The 14,746-nt window shown below is 36.9% G+C and overlaps 1 protein-coding gene across 5 annotated transcripts; it reads right to left on the bottom strand.

Annotated features, from left to right (window-relative positions):
- Positions 1–1,148: 1,148 nt before the first annotated feature.
- On the bottom strand, positions 1,149–11,923 carry LOC115411167 (clusterin-like protein 1). Of its 5 annotated transcripts, none has more exons than XM_030123143.1 (10): positions 11,802–11,923; positions 11,028–11,131; positions 9,817–9,965; positions 9,185–9,355; positions 7,134–7,581; positions 5,978–6,100; positions 5,657–5,877; positions 3,212–3,392; positions 2,829–2,905; positions 1,149–1,244 (listed from the first exon to the last, which is right to left on the bottom strand). In XM_030123143.1, exons 2-9 carry the CDS (start codon positions 11,116–11,118, stop codon positions 2,895–2,897), a joined length of 1,395 nt encoding a protein of 464 aa, XP_029979003.1. In that variant the 5' UTR covers positions 11,119–11,131; positions 11,802–11,923; the 3' UTR covers positions 1,149–1,244; positions 2,829–2,894. The 5 variants fall into 5 exon arrangements, with proteins under 5 accessions (XP_029979003.1, XP_029979002.1, XP_029979001.1 ...); XM_030123142.1 differs by having other exon boundaries at positions 11,028–11,140; positions 11,802–11,914; XM_030123141.1 differs by having other exon boundaries at positions 11,028–11,167; positions 11,802–11,909.
- Between the last annotated feature and the right edge of the window lie 2,823 nt (positions 11,924–14,746).

The raw sequence follows: 14,746 nt of genomic DNA, 5'->3' as shown, positions 1-14,746 counted from the left end.
CACGCTTCCTGAAACTTGCGCAAGTGTTCCTCAAATATTCGGGTGACAACTTCTCCCATTCTTCTTTAATAGTATCTTCCAGACTTTCTCGTAATAGTTTTGCTCATAGTCATTCTCTTCTTTCCATTATAAACAGTCTTTATGGACACTCCAACTATTTTTGAAATCTCCTTTGGTGTGACGAGTGCATTCAGCAAATCACACACTCTTTGACGTTTGCTTTCCTGATTACTCATATGGGCAAAAGTTTGTGAAAATGTATGGATAATAGTGTTAGGTATGATTATGACATCAATATATGTTTGGTTTCAAAACAATTGACGAAGTGCCTGCTGAGAAAACACAACTAAATGTTCATTGTAAATTTTGCTTCCCCACCCTGTATATATAAAAATTTTAAACAGATTATCTTCAGTGGCATTCTTGACTGCCTGCAGACCATCCCTTACAGCGTCTTTGATCTGTGTGAGGGTGCTTCATGGAATGTGCTACATTAAATAAAAATGCAATGGACAGTTCAATTTAACATGTAAATGCAAATACAGATTTTTCTTACATGGGACTTTAACATATTCTTTAAGTTTATAACTCGTCGAGGTGAATATTTTACATATGAATCCTCAGGCGATGGGACTTGTAGTGTTTGTTTAATTTAACATGTAACATTTTTCCTCAGTAGCTATGAATATGTCTACATATGGAGGTGATGGGATATCACAGGTACTGTTTTTTGCATTTCCTTACTAACAGTGTATATAATTTTGTTGCTTTTGTTGCTAATAAAATATTATGAAATAAAGTTGTGGGCATTTGTCTCTTTTTTCATTAAGGTTGTGGGCAATTGTCTTGTGGGCATTTGTCTGCGCACCCTGTAGGGGACAAGAGTTTTACACTTTTACTGAAATAAAAAAATACATAAATAAAAAACGCTGTCCACTGCAAAGCACGTTCCATTACAAAATGTGTCTAAGAAAAGTGTTGCATATTGCTGTTTACAATCTAGACAATTATTTAATCTAAAAAAAAAAAAAAAAACCAACAACGCCAAAATGTATACTTTCTTGGGTCTCAGGAGGATATAAAAACTTGATAATCACAGTAATAGTCTGAAAACATCCATGAACTGAACAGGGAGCACAATAAATAAATGAGTTTACACAATTTTATTTTACACATCAAAAAAATATGAGCATGAGAGGATGTGAAGGTCTATGCGTAGCTTTTTCAAGTTTTACATAGATAGATAGATAGATAGATAGATAGATAGATAGATAGATAGATAGATAGATAGATAGATAGATAGATAGATAGATACTTTATTAATCTCGAGGGAAATTCAAGTATTCAGCAGCTTTACATACAGCAGAAGAAGACAAAAAACAGACAGACCACAACACAACTGTGGGTTAGTAGCCAGGTTGACATTAAGGTTAGTATATATATTCTATATATTCTAAAAGACACTTGCTAAAGAACTAAAGAACTACCTCTAAAAGAGCTTCCTGTACAATACTGTAAATCAGGCATGTCCAAAGTCCGGCCCGGGGGCCAATCACGGCCCGCGGTCAGATTTTATACGGCCCACAGCTTCGGTTTTATAATGTATTATTTATGGCCCGCTTGGACTGTTGATCTGAGTACATGAATCATAAAAGGTTCAAAATGCAGTTTCTCCTTTCACCTCATGGTGGCAGCACCACTCGAACTCTATCTGGCTCTGTGACTTTGCCGTGAACCATTTTCGCTGATTTCTAACCATGGCGCCTGTAAATAAAAAAAAAAAACGGAAGTTGACAGTGAGGGCCGCCGCTTCCAGGAGAGATGGGAATTACAAACTTTTTTCACTGAAAATCGAGGTGATTGTGTTTGCCTAATTTGTCAAGAGACTGTTGTCTTGTTTAAGGAATTCAATGTAAAGACACACTAGCAGACAAAACATGCTAACGCATACGACAAGCTAGCAGGGAGTGAGCGTTCCGAAAAAGTGAAGCAAATTCAAGCTGCTTTAAACTCACAACAGTGACTCTTCATGTGAACCTGTGAGTTCAGTGAATTCACCACCAAGGCAGGCTACCAAGTTGCCAGGTTAGTTGCCTATAATTGCTGTTGTTATGTACTTGTAGATGTGACACAAATATTACTTTCTGAATGATTTTGTGAAAGACAAGAGTAAGAGTCATATGTTTTCATCTTAAACGTTTACAGACTTTACATTACTGAGTAATATATGAGTAATGATTACTGATTTAAGTCATGTTTAAAATGAATGTGGGGTTAAGATTTTTATCAACTTCTTGGACGTTTAAGATACTCCACACGGTTTGTTCTATGTTATCTGACTCCAGATGTGAAAGGAAGGCAGAAATGTTTTTTTTTTTTTATTTGTTCACACCTGAGTGGCTTAGATTTGGTTACATTGCCATTTAAAAAAAATGATATATTGACAATGAAAATAAAGTTGTTTTTAAAATTATCGCTTTTATATGTAATTTTTACTGTTTAAAAAACGTCCGAAGGGACCACTGGCCCCTGTCAATCTCCACATTATCAGATCTGGCCCTCTTTAAAAAAAGTTTGGACACCCCTGCTGTAAATAAAGACTTCTGGTTGTATTTACACATTTCAGGGAGTGATATAAAGTGAAACAGTCTTATAAAGTGTAGTAGTGATATAAAGTGAATCAGTGATTTAAGTGTAACAGTTATTTAAGTGATCTACAGTGGTTCGAAAAGTAGGTGTAGACCAACTACATAAGTTGCTTGGATATTTTAAAGTTTCTTTGTGTCAGTCCTGATGTGGTCATATCTGAGACTGAGACTGAGAGAGGTAAGTTTAATAATTATTTCAGAATACTCCAGGAAGTATTCAGTGGTGTGTCCATGCTGAGATTCACATTACTTCATTCCTGCAAAAAGAAGAAAGAATAAAAAACAGTTAACCTTGTATAATTCCCATGAGTAGCTTCTGTATAAATCCACACATCTTGTCAATGCAAAGCTGAAAATGAAAGACACTATTTATTTAGTGTCTCATTTTGTTTTTTCATCAGCGTGTATTACAGCATGTAATCCCATTTGCATTGTGTGTCTGAGCATTAGATTTAATTTTGTTAATGTAAGGGATTAGTCATGGTGTAAACTGAAATCTAATTTGTGAGTTCAGGGGTAATGCTGGAAACTAAACAATAACACTCTAAGCTGTGGATCAGTACCTTGCATCAGTCCCTTATGGTGCGTCAGTGCCTCCTGGGCCACATACTGGATGAAAGCCGGGTCATCCTCACTGAGCTCTGCTGGAACGGTCACAGTAAACGGGGAAGAGTCCAGTACAGTTACAACCACACTGCTTCCACTTCTAGGTTTGTTGTTCTTGAGCTGCTGCTGTGGAACCACCTGGAAAATGAAATCATATTAAATGTTATCAGCCGGGGCAGCCTTGGCCTAGAGAGCTGGAGAGTTGGCTTGTGACCGAAGGGTTGCCGGTTTGATTTCACGGACGGGCAAAAAAAGTTGTTGGCTGATGTGCCCTTGAGCAAAGCACTTAACCTCCCATTTGCTCCCCGGGCGCCTGCTATGGCAAGCCCGCTGCTCCTAGTTTGCAGTGTGTGGTGTGTTCCTGCATGTTGTAGAGATGGGTAAAAGTAGAGGTTGAATTTCAGTGTGTGGTAAAATGTACTGTACAGTAGGGTGCATCAAACCCCCCATTTTTTTACAAAGTGTTTGCTTTTTACTTGTCCCTAGTCTAACTTTTTTTTCATTTAGTGCAAAATTTTAGCTAAATTTGTTTTTGTTTAGGTGGGCCACTGGGCATTTGAAAATTTGACTTGCAAGGCTGCCGAATTCAGCAGGTTCAAAAATCCAAAGTTTGGACTGGTTTGTTTTTTCATTCCTGTTTGCCATGAAATCATATTAAGTAAATAAACAAAAAATGGCAAGGTTTTTGATCAGCCAGGGTTATGACAGTCTTTCCAGAGGCTGATCACATCACACACAGCTAGAACACAGTTATGGTGGGCCTTTGTTGGGACATATTGCCTCAACTTCTAGAGATATTTCTTTTGCTATGGTTTTGCTGTCTTCTAATGGCAGTGATCTGTACCTTTGAAGGACTGTTCTGGCCAAAGGAAGCTGAGTAGCTGGAATAGCATTCAGTGAAGGGCCAATCACTTCCTCCCATTCATCTGCAGGGCCACCTTTTCTCTTTCCCTTCCCCAGGGTGCTTCACCTTCTTCTCTTCACTACTCTTGGGTGTTTTGCCTTTAGCATATTTGGCATATTTACACTGAAAATGTGTTATGGTAAATGGACTGAACTTATGCAAGGCACAGCCTGGCCCTACTGGGAGCAAGGGTTTAGGGTTCAGGGTTCACACTCTGACATGTGTATGTTTTTATATTATATTTGAAATTCCGCCCATTGTAAGTAAATGAGTGGAAAAAAAGATGTAAAAAATTTGAACTTTGACCTAATTTTCCCAAAATATAATGGCATCTATTCTGGGTCACTGGCCAATTATAAACCCAATTTGGTATGAATTCAACCAATAGTTTTGCTGCTAGAGTGTTAACAAACAAAGAAACAAACAAACCAAACCAAAATAACAATACACCTTGTCTTTCTTTCAGGGGGAGAGGTAATAAAAGCTAAAAAGTAAAATGAAAATTAGCCAAGATTTATCCCTCTGTAAGTGACGAATGTGGCCGATGCCATCTTTCTCCTGCCGATCATTCACATATGTTCTGGGCATGTCCTAACTCGGGACCATTTTGGGCAGAAATATTTAACACACTAACTGAAGCATATGTTTTTTTTGTTGCTCCCAATCCCATCTCTGCAATTTTTGGTGTCTCTCCTGCTTCAAATCTACTGAAAGCGCTGAAGCGGGCTATAGCATTTACCACACTCTTAGCCCGAAGGTTGATTCTTCTTAATTGGAAGGTTTCCCATCCCCCTTCATATGTCCGGTGGGTACGTGAGGTGCTTTACAATCTTAAGGTTGAAAAGTTGAGATCCTCTCTTAGAGGCTCAAATAAATAATTTCATACCACTTGGGATCTATTTTTACGGTATTTCAATTCTTTAAATTTTCCTCAGAATATAGATGATTAAACGTCATTGAGAAAGAGGGGAAAGGAGAGGAAAGGAGGGAATGAGAAATTATGTGTAGTCTTTTCCTTTCTTCTCTTATTTCTGTGTACTATACTACCTTTTTTTTTTTTTTTTTTTTTCTTTTTACTTTTACGATTTGAGTTCATTTATCATTATTTATGGTTTCTGTTTTTGATTTTCTTTTATGTTTTTCCTTCTTTTTTATTTATTTATTTATTTATTTATTTATTTATTTATTTATTTTTTGGCCTGTGGGTTGGGTGGGTGGGAAGGGATGGGTGTTGACAGTCAGATATGTCATTCTTGATTGTGCATTGACTGTTACGAATTGATATAATGTCTGTTGTGTTCATTGAAAATGTTCAATAAATATAGTTGGAAAAAAAAAAAAAAGTAAAATGAAAAGAAATGGTAAATGGACTGAACATATACAGCACATTTTAAGCACCTTCACGTTGCCCAAAGTGCTTTACAATTCCTCACATTCACTCATTCACAAACTCACTCATACACCAGTAGGCAGCTGAAAAGAAGTAGCATTAGTGTGCCCATACAGTGATTACGCTGAAGACTGCGTGTGTGTCCACTGTGTTGTTAGACAGCCGGCTGACCCATCCGTATTTCCCATACATGTTACTGAGCCACCTCTGCGTGTCCGCCGTGTGTTTCTGGACCAACTGTAGCCGGTCGTCATGCTGCTGACGGGAGGCGTTCAGCAGCATGTACATCTCCTCCCTCTCAGAGTGCAGCTGCTGGACTCTGGGACACTCTGTAAGTACATATACATATACTTCTATATATGATACACATGATCACATCCACATACACACGATGCATAAAGCTCTGAGCGCATGAAGGAGAATATTTACCTTTTAACAGATAATCCTCACAATCCTTGCACAAGTTTTGAAGCTGCCAACAGTCTGACACTTGTCTGCGAAGTCTTCTGCACAGATATCTGTTCTGAGACCGTCCCAAAGAAGAAGCGGATCCTGCAGATTAACAGATACACACAGTTGGAAACTCTAAGTCTGTATTTCATGCAACAAATAAAGCAAATGCAAACAAATGTAACACTTTGCTCTGCCCCATCATATCACATGTGCACAGTCCATTGAGCACTTTAAATCTCTTTAAAAGACGTACCTATTTGCACTGGCTTTTAATACAAGTGTGTGACTTTTTTCTTTTTTTATCTTGTGGTTGTGTTTTAAATGCTATTTATCCTATTACTGTGTATCCGTCTTTATCTGTTTTAGTATATCTTGTATTTATTCCTATTTTACTAGTTTTAATGTATCTTGCATTTGAATCTGCAGATTTGTACTGCACTGTGGGCACTTTGCGTTGTTTAAATGGGGTCATATTTTGCTACACCCACTTTTATTAGCCTTTGGTACATTTATTTGTGTATTTGGGGACCTTAATAGTTCCAAAAGTTTGAATTTCAACCCTCCAGGTGCTGCAAAGTTACCTTAATATTCATTTTGGCAAAAATCGAATGGATTTCTACAAACTGTTTTAATTCCTGCTTAATTTGTTACATCTATAACTAGTTACATCACGACATTTGCACATATTAGGTCAAGACTTCTGATGAACATTTCTCCGAGTACGACGTAATTGTTTGTCAGCAGCAGCGGTTGTAGTAAAAACTGAAAATATGTCCAAACTTTGAGTTAATTACCTAAAATGTTCAGTTATTGGTTGTATTAACGAATATAAGTGGCTGAACAGGACAGAGCAGCATGGTCAATAATCTGGAGGGGGTGGGGCATTTACATTTAAAGGGCCAGTGCTCAAAACGACCTTTCTGGTGTCGTTACTCAGAAATAGGATTGAAGATGGACCTGTGGAGTTGAATTAATGAAGAATTCAGACCCAAGCAGAGCATTTACAGTTTATGTAGACCACAGGGAAATGTTTTAAAATGCATAATTCAATTAAAAAAAAAAAAAAAAGCTAAATATCCCTCCTTCAAATGTGCTATATAAATAAACTTGACCATGCCTTTGCATCCATTACCTCTGATCAGTGGCTGGAACTCCTCAGCTTCCTGTATCTCCTCAAACACTTCAGCTACTGTGGAGCTGAACTCCTCCAGGACATTTCTCCCAAAATCATACACTGAATCGAGGATGTGGTCCAGACTCACAGTCCTGAAGAAACTTGGACTGGAGTAGCTCTGCGTGGCTGGCAGTGGCCTCGGGGGCAGGTCTATGGTGAAGGCTTCTAAGAAGGAGTGTCCCAGTACCTGCTGCATCTTCTTAACCAGACCAAAGCTCTGATTGTACCAAAGGCTGACGTTGGACAGAAGCTGCCGGAACAAAGCGTCTGCCTCCAACTCCAGATCAGGTTTTCCCTCTGGGATGTGGTTCGGGGTTGATACGGTTTGATCAGGGTCTTCATTTTGATTGTAGACCTGCTCTGTACCTTCCAACTGGGCAGCCATTTTCCTGAAAAACTCCTCCACCTGAAAAAGGGACAAAATTCTTTTTTTTTTTTTTTTTAAGTTTAGTTTATGTCAAATATGCAGCAAGACAAAGTAATCTTACTTAGTCCTTAGAATAAAACAGGTAGTAAGAAGTCATGGAAGAAAACAAAAAAACAAAAACAAAACTTATACATATACGTGACTTCATTTGCACATTCGAAAAGGAGTGGGAGGCAAGGTTATAATAGTTTTGGATTTTTCATTCTAGTTCAGTTTTATTTAGTTTTGACTTTTTTTCTCTAATTCAGTTAGTTTTAATTAGTTTTTAGAGCAGGTTTGCTAGTTTTTGTTAGTTTTTGTTTTTTTCTAAATGCTTAGTTTTAGTTTAGTTCTAGTATTAGTTTTAGTTTTTTCATATCTTCTCTCTTCTTCACCGTTGTACTCACATAAATCCCAGACAGGACTCTGCTGCTTTAGTCTCCATGTTTCTGACTCTAAACCAAGTGACGGACCATGAAGTACCGTATGGTGCCACTAGCTAAAATTGATGGAGTGAAATAAATCAATTTCATATCAGTCGGACACGGACAAAAATGAAAACAAAGGGAATTTTAGCCATAATTTTTATACGTTTTAATTAGTTTTGTAAGCACACAATACAGTTTCAGTTGGTTATCATTTTTTTCTTTTAATTATAGTTTTTATTTATTTCAAAAATGTTTTTCCAATTCTAGTTTTCGTCATTTTGTTAGTTTTCGTTAACGATCATAACCTTGGTGGGAAAAAGTATAACTTAGCAAAATTCATTAAAGTTTTATATTGTATTTATTGTATTAATAATGTATTGTATGACTGTACACTTTTATATAGTAATGTGTCGTATACACTGTATTGTCTTGTTTGTATGTTTAGTCTGTTTTTAAATGTTGAAGACTATGGATGGAAAACAGCTTCCAGCTAAATCCTCCATATTTACACAAAGTAATGCTTTTATTTGTACTGAGTGTTCATTAACCCTTTCATGCATGAATTGTGAGAACCTTAGTCAAGATTTTTTTCTTCAGTGTTTTTATTCCTCCTAGGCAAAAAACAATGCGATCGAGTTTTTTTTTCCTATGGAGTTACAAAAATATCCATGCATTTAATTTCTGAAGTAAAGAAACGTGTTTAAAACCCAATATCCGAAAGTGATATGAAAACAATGAAATAAAAACATTTTTAATGCTGCTAACCTGATGTCTTCTCACATTTTAACATATTCTAATGGTAGTAATTACTCACTTCATGGAGATAATATGCAAAAAAAAAACCTTCTTGTCTAACAAATAACAATTGATTTACACTCAAACATGTTAGTGCAGATCAGGTTTATCAAGAACAGCAAAGTTACAGTAATGGTATGAATATCAGTGTATGGGATGGTGCATAAGTGTCCACTGTGTTGGCTGATATGGAACTAAAACAACAAAACCCATGAATATACAAGAGAACAGCTGGAGAAGAACTGTCCACTGGAGTGACCTATGCATGAAAGGGTTAATATGCACTGCCCTCATCAAATAAACAAACAAATTAAAAAATGTAAAAAAAAAAAAAAACACTTTTACAGGTCTGAGTCATATTTGCTACTCTTGGATCAAACCTTGAATGAGAAAGAAGCGAAGCCGCGGCGGCATGTGGACGTATAGAAAGCCTTACAGGTGTCTTCAAGACAAGGTCGACATTCTTCAAAGTGGGGTTTGGTTAAATCTTGACACTGCAGTTCAGCCTCCTCAAATTTCTGCTCTGTTTCCATGACCAGCTTCAATGCCCCCTGAAGAAAACCCCAAAAGAGAAAAAAGCAAATTCTGTCACGGATTCATTGCCTCCTAATAAACCAGTGAGGGTAACATGCAGCTTAAGGCCCTGGCATTCAGACCCGCTTTTTGAGAAATTCCAAAATAACATAAGAACAGATTCATCTACACACAGTTAATTTATCCTGACTGTAATATAACCCCCAAACCAGCCTGACTCCCACATTCATAATTCACTGTCTGCTTCGAGGTTTCTCTGGGAGGCTTTGTGTGGTTTTCTTCTTATGAGGCGGAAAATCTGTGGTGGCATTCAGAATAAAGCACAAAGACGGGCATGAAACTGTGTATATTCTATGTAAAGTTATGATAATAAATGATAGGATGAGTTCATGGGGTTTTTTTTATATTAGTGACAGTGCTGCAAACATAATGCTATGTATAATAGAGCCGTCAACGCATGTGGTCTCTCCGTTTTTACCTCTTTTTTGTCGCTGCTGTGTTTCAGGGCATCCATGAGATGCCTGTGCCTCTCTTCTTTTTTCTCCATCACTTCTTTCACCTGCTTTACTCCGAGTAAAGCTCTTTTGATCTCCTCATCGACATACTTCTCTCCTGTTTCAGACAGCTCTGCGCACATGAAGTCAAAGCAAACTGCGGTTAAGTTCAGTTATTTCATTTATTTATTTTATTTTTGCAGAACAACAAATCAAACATTAGGACAAACAAAGAAACAAATTGTCCAGGTGAGATCAGAAAACCCCATGAGGGTTATAAAATTAATCTCACCTCATTACAGCATTAGCTTAAAGAAAGACAACAGTAATAAAACAATAATATACAAGTACAACAAAAATATAAGCAGAGAATAAAAGAAAAAGAGTATGTGTAAGTGTGTGTAAAGGTGGGAGAGTGTGTGTATGAGGAATATATAAATTTGTTGAATCAGATATGTCCTAAGCCTAAACTTAAACTGACTAAGTGAGGTAGACTGAGATGTGATTTGAATATAACTGTTCCATAGCATAGTTCAGTACTGATTTTAGCAACAAAAAGTACATTTGTAATGAATGTTTTTTGGTTGTTGTTTGTGGTGTTTTATTTGCTTTTGTGTGTGGGTGTTTTTGATGGTTTGTGTATTGCAGTGGTTCTCAATCTTTTTCTGTCGGGCCCCCCTTTGGAGCACGAAAAATCTCCAAGCCCCACTCAACCCCAACAACATTGTACCTGTGGTGCAATTATTACTTTTATGGAAAGAAACATCAATATTGTAAGAATACTTTTTGCTTTTCCTTGAATAATTTGTTGTGCAAATTAAAAATAACGTAGATTTTTGATTGAACAATACAAATGAACTCAACAAGACTGCTCCCTGAGACATTATTTTTCAAAATAAAAATAGGAAATGTGTAATTATCTTACAACTATGACAATAAGGTACTTTTTTTTTTTAGAACAACAAACACATTTTGGTAACAAAGATGAAGAAAAAATAAACACCTAGGAATGATCCCATGCCCCCCCTGGCAAGCCATTGCGCCCACCCCACTTTTTGAGAAACACTGGTGTATTGCAATGTAAAGACAATTGTGATGAGTGTGGACTGCAGGAAGAATAGCGATGGCCTAGGCCAAAGCTAAAGGAGATCCAAATTAATGAAATAATGTGTAACTGCTGCGACTGTATATTTACTTTTCAGCCTGTCCTCAGTCAGTGGAATCGTCTCAGCAGCACAGACCAGGACGTCAATAATGCACAGAATCTGTACTAGAAGTGTCCTCATCCTGCCGTCGGTGCTGTAAGAACTACACAGTTTATTCAACATTCTCATTCTTTCACCAGATGATACAAAACAACACAGACAGACATGCTTTGAATATTCTGTCACCCATAAAATGTCTCTTTGGCACTCATCATACCAAAAGGTGGCGCCATTCCTCAAGTCTTTCATTGAGGAGGGTATTAAAAAACATTAAGAGCATGTGATTATCTCTGTGGGAAATATATTCCTTCCTTAGCATGAATTAACACATCAGTGTCAAGCAGAAAAAACAGGAAAGTCTTTGCCGTAACTAATCTTCCTGAGGTTGAAGTGTCACATTACATAACAAGGATTAATTATTACAAAACAGTGCAATGCCACAATTTATAACAATTATTACTAAGAATTACAAAAGCACAAATCACAAACATAATATATTTAAGATGAAATTCTCATTTTTTAATGTAAATAAGTAACATTACTCACTTTTGTTCCAATTCTTAATCTACTTGTTTAAGGTTGTTGCTCAAATAAAATCCATATAAAATTAAATATATTATTTTCTAATACTGAACAAATATAAAAGCTTATGTAAATCATTCTCACTGTAAAAAGAAAACTCAAACTTCATCTTAACTGCTGCACACCAAAGTGTAGTGATTCAATATGCAAGACAAAAAAAATCATTAAAAAAAACCCTTTACCTTGACAACTATGAACCCATCAGCCTCCAGGAAACAAATGGCAGACTTAGATGGACTGAAGAGATGTGTCGACTTCCTCAAATGCCTGTTCTATTTTTATGGATTTACTCAGCGGCATAGATCCTATTAGTGTGTTTGCATTACTGGTTATTAAGACGTACGCACACAGCATAAAGACTAATCATCTCAAGACGGGCTTTAATACACAACAGACATAACATGCTCAACTGTTAGAGGGTCTGTGTTACTTAATTACATCCAACATAATCAAGAGCCTTCCTCAGGTTGAATTTTCTGCTCTGATCTCCATCGGACTGACAGTAAGCCTCAGCTTCCTGCAGAGACCTGGCACTCACTGGTGTGGACATGCTCCTCTGTAAAGCTATGCATGACAGGTTGCAGTGGACACAGCAGGTTGACTGCACGTGAATGTGAAAATGTACATGAGGGTAGAAACACGGGGCAGTTGTTGATGCGGAACATGCAGAATTTAGAAAAATGTGACTAAATATGACCTTTCCCAGACTCATGACGTGAAAAGTGTTGCAGAACCATTTTCAGTGAAGAGTCAAATACATAAAACTATGGAACAATCTGCCTCTCCTTATCTGCATATCTGAATTGATCTCCTTGAAAGCTTTTAAATCCAAACTCAAAGTGCCAAACAATAACTCAGTGACTTGCGCTTGTGTTTCATAGTTTGACTTGTCCTGTAAATTAGTGTATTTTGTAACTGTATGTTGTAATTGTGTGTTGTATTTCATGCTGCCTCTTGGCCAGGACTCCCTTGGAAAAGAGATTCTTAATCTCAATGGGATCTTTTTTTCCTGGTTAAATAAAGGTTAAATTAAAAAAAAAAAAAATCAGACAGGCCTCCTATCTATCTGTTTTTAAATCCCTTCTTAAAACCCATTTTTTCTCCTTGGCTTTTGAAACCATGTGAGATGTTTGAATGTATTATTTTTTTATTCTATAGTTTTATTTGGTGTTGGTTTATTGTTCTTTTTTTTATTGTTGTTGTTTTTAAATTGTACAGCTTTTTATGTCTTTTAATCTATTCTTGTATTTTATTCTTTTATTTTGGTTTTAATTATTCTTCTGTACAGCACTTTGGTCCACTGCAGTTGTTTTAAAGTGCTTTACAATTAAAGTTGGATTGGATTGGATAAAAACACAATGATATCTGAATTAATGATTCTAATTCCAGTCTCACTCAGTACGTTGTGTATAATTTTGACATACTTATATTTTAGCAGAGTTTTTCCATTTTATGCCACTTTATACTTATAGGCCATTACATTTCAGGACACATATAACACTTGACACTTTTTTTTCACATTACATTATATTACGCAGTATTATACTACTACTGATCTACCTTATCGGACAGTGTTTTTCAACCTCAGGATCGGGACCCCATGTGGGGTTGCCTGGAATTTAAATGGGGTGCTTGAATTAAGCAAAAAAATCATGAATTAAGCAAAAAAAAAAAAAAAAATCTGCCAGTGGAACAAGTGAAAATTATCTTGGTAAGATTTCTTGAAATAAGATTTTCAAGATCTATTTATTGTCTGAAAATAAGTTCTTATATCTCACTTACAAGTTACTCTTTAGATGATTATGTCTTATTTTAAGTGTGATGAAACATTTTGACTAGAAATGAGAAAAAAACACGTGGTAAGATTTTGATTTTTGCAGTGTAGAACTAAAGCACTGAAAACCACAGAGAATGTTTTAGATTACATGCATCCTCGGGCGCAAGATTTGATGTGATGCAGCTCATTTAAGGGGATACAGACCCCCTTTGGTGTATACAGTGACCCCCTAAGACCATCAAACACACTTCACGATGTGTCTGCACGCATGGTGTAAACTGTATTTTTGCTCAGTTCTTTCAGTTTGTGCAAATAGCTGCTTTCTCTTGCTGCATACTGGATGATTTGAGTCACTATTGTTATCGTCATTATTATCTAAACATTACAGCAGCGTGGTGAAAGTGGAATTCCTGTGTGCTTTCACAGCCCTATGTTAATGTGAGTTGACTGCTGAAAGCCTTGACCCAGCAAACGAGATCCCAACCTCTGAATGAGTACCAGCAGGGGCCTGGCTGTAAGATACCTGACCCTCAGCTGCTTTTTATCAGCTCACCACGATCCCTATCGGAGCCCTAATACCAGCCTGCTGCTCCAATTATAGCTGACAGTAAAAAAAACAGTTTTGAAGCCTTTAGGAAAGCAAGTAATTAGTCGCTTTATCATCTCAGGCTGGTCTGGAATCTAATATTCTATGGACTGGGTCAAACTCCAGCTATTAGCAGTGAGCAAGAGTTTGAAGGCTATTAAGCAAACAAAGAAGAAAAACAAGTCTGAATCGATGTCTGTTGTTTTTCTAAAGCTCAGAGGATTTCAGAGCAGAAACAATTGGTTTTATCTGTATGTCTTCCAATAAATCAACTGGTTTGAACTGACAGAGTGTAAAAAGATAAACATCAGGGTCACATCAGTGCAATGTAACCAATTAACACTAACCTGCAGTGTCCAGATATGAAAGTAGTTGTGTCTAATTTCTTTGAAGTCCCTCATGAGTACAGGAGGATGCAGCTGTTTGCGGGCTTTGATCAGCGAACTGTATCTGCGGGCCTCGGAGATTACGGACATGGGAACTGTTGGACTTCTCACTGCACCTGGAAGAGTTAATGGGAAACAACCGCCAGTGGAAACCATTCACTTTAATTCTTGTACATTGGGGACAGTTGTTTGCCATTTAATCAACTAGAGAAATGCAAAAAAGAAAACAAATGCAGAGACTTTTATTACTCTATTTAGAAATTTGTGTCACAGCAGAGATTGTTTCCTATATTAAAGTGGATATTCCAAAATAAAAGTATTATGACACACTGACAAACAGCTGAATTGTTAATGTTTTTGTCACAATTTGGATTGATA

This window comes from Sphaeramia orbicularis, chromosome 20 (genome assembly GCF_902148855.1).
Source record: "Sphaeramia orbicularis chromosome 20, fSphaOr1.1, whole genome shotgun sequence".
NCBI lineage: Eukaryota > Metazoa > Chordata > Actinopteri > Kurtiformes > Apogonidae > Sphaeramia > Sphaeramia orbicularis.
The sequence above is the reverse complement of the archived record's forward strand: the minus strand, read 5'-3'. Positions and strand labels throughout refer to the sequence as shown.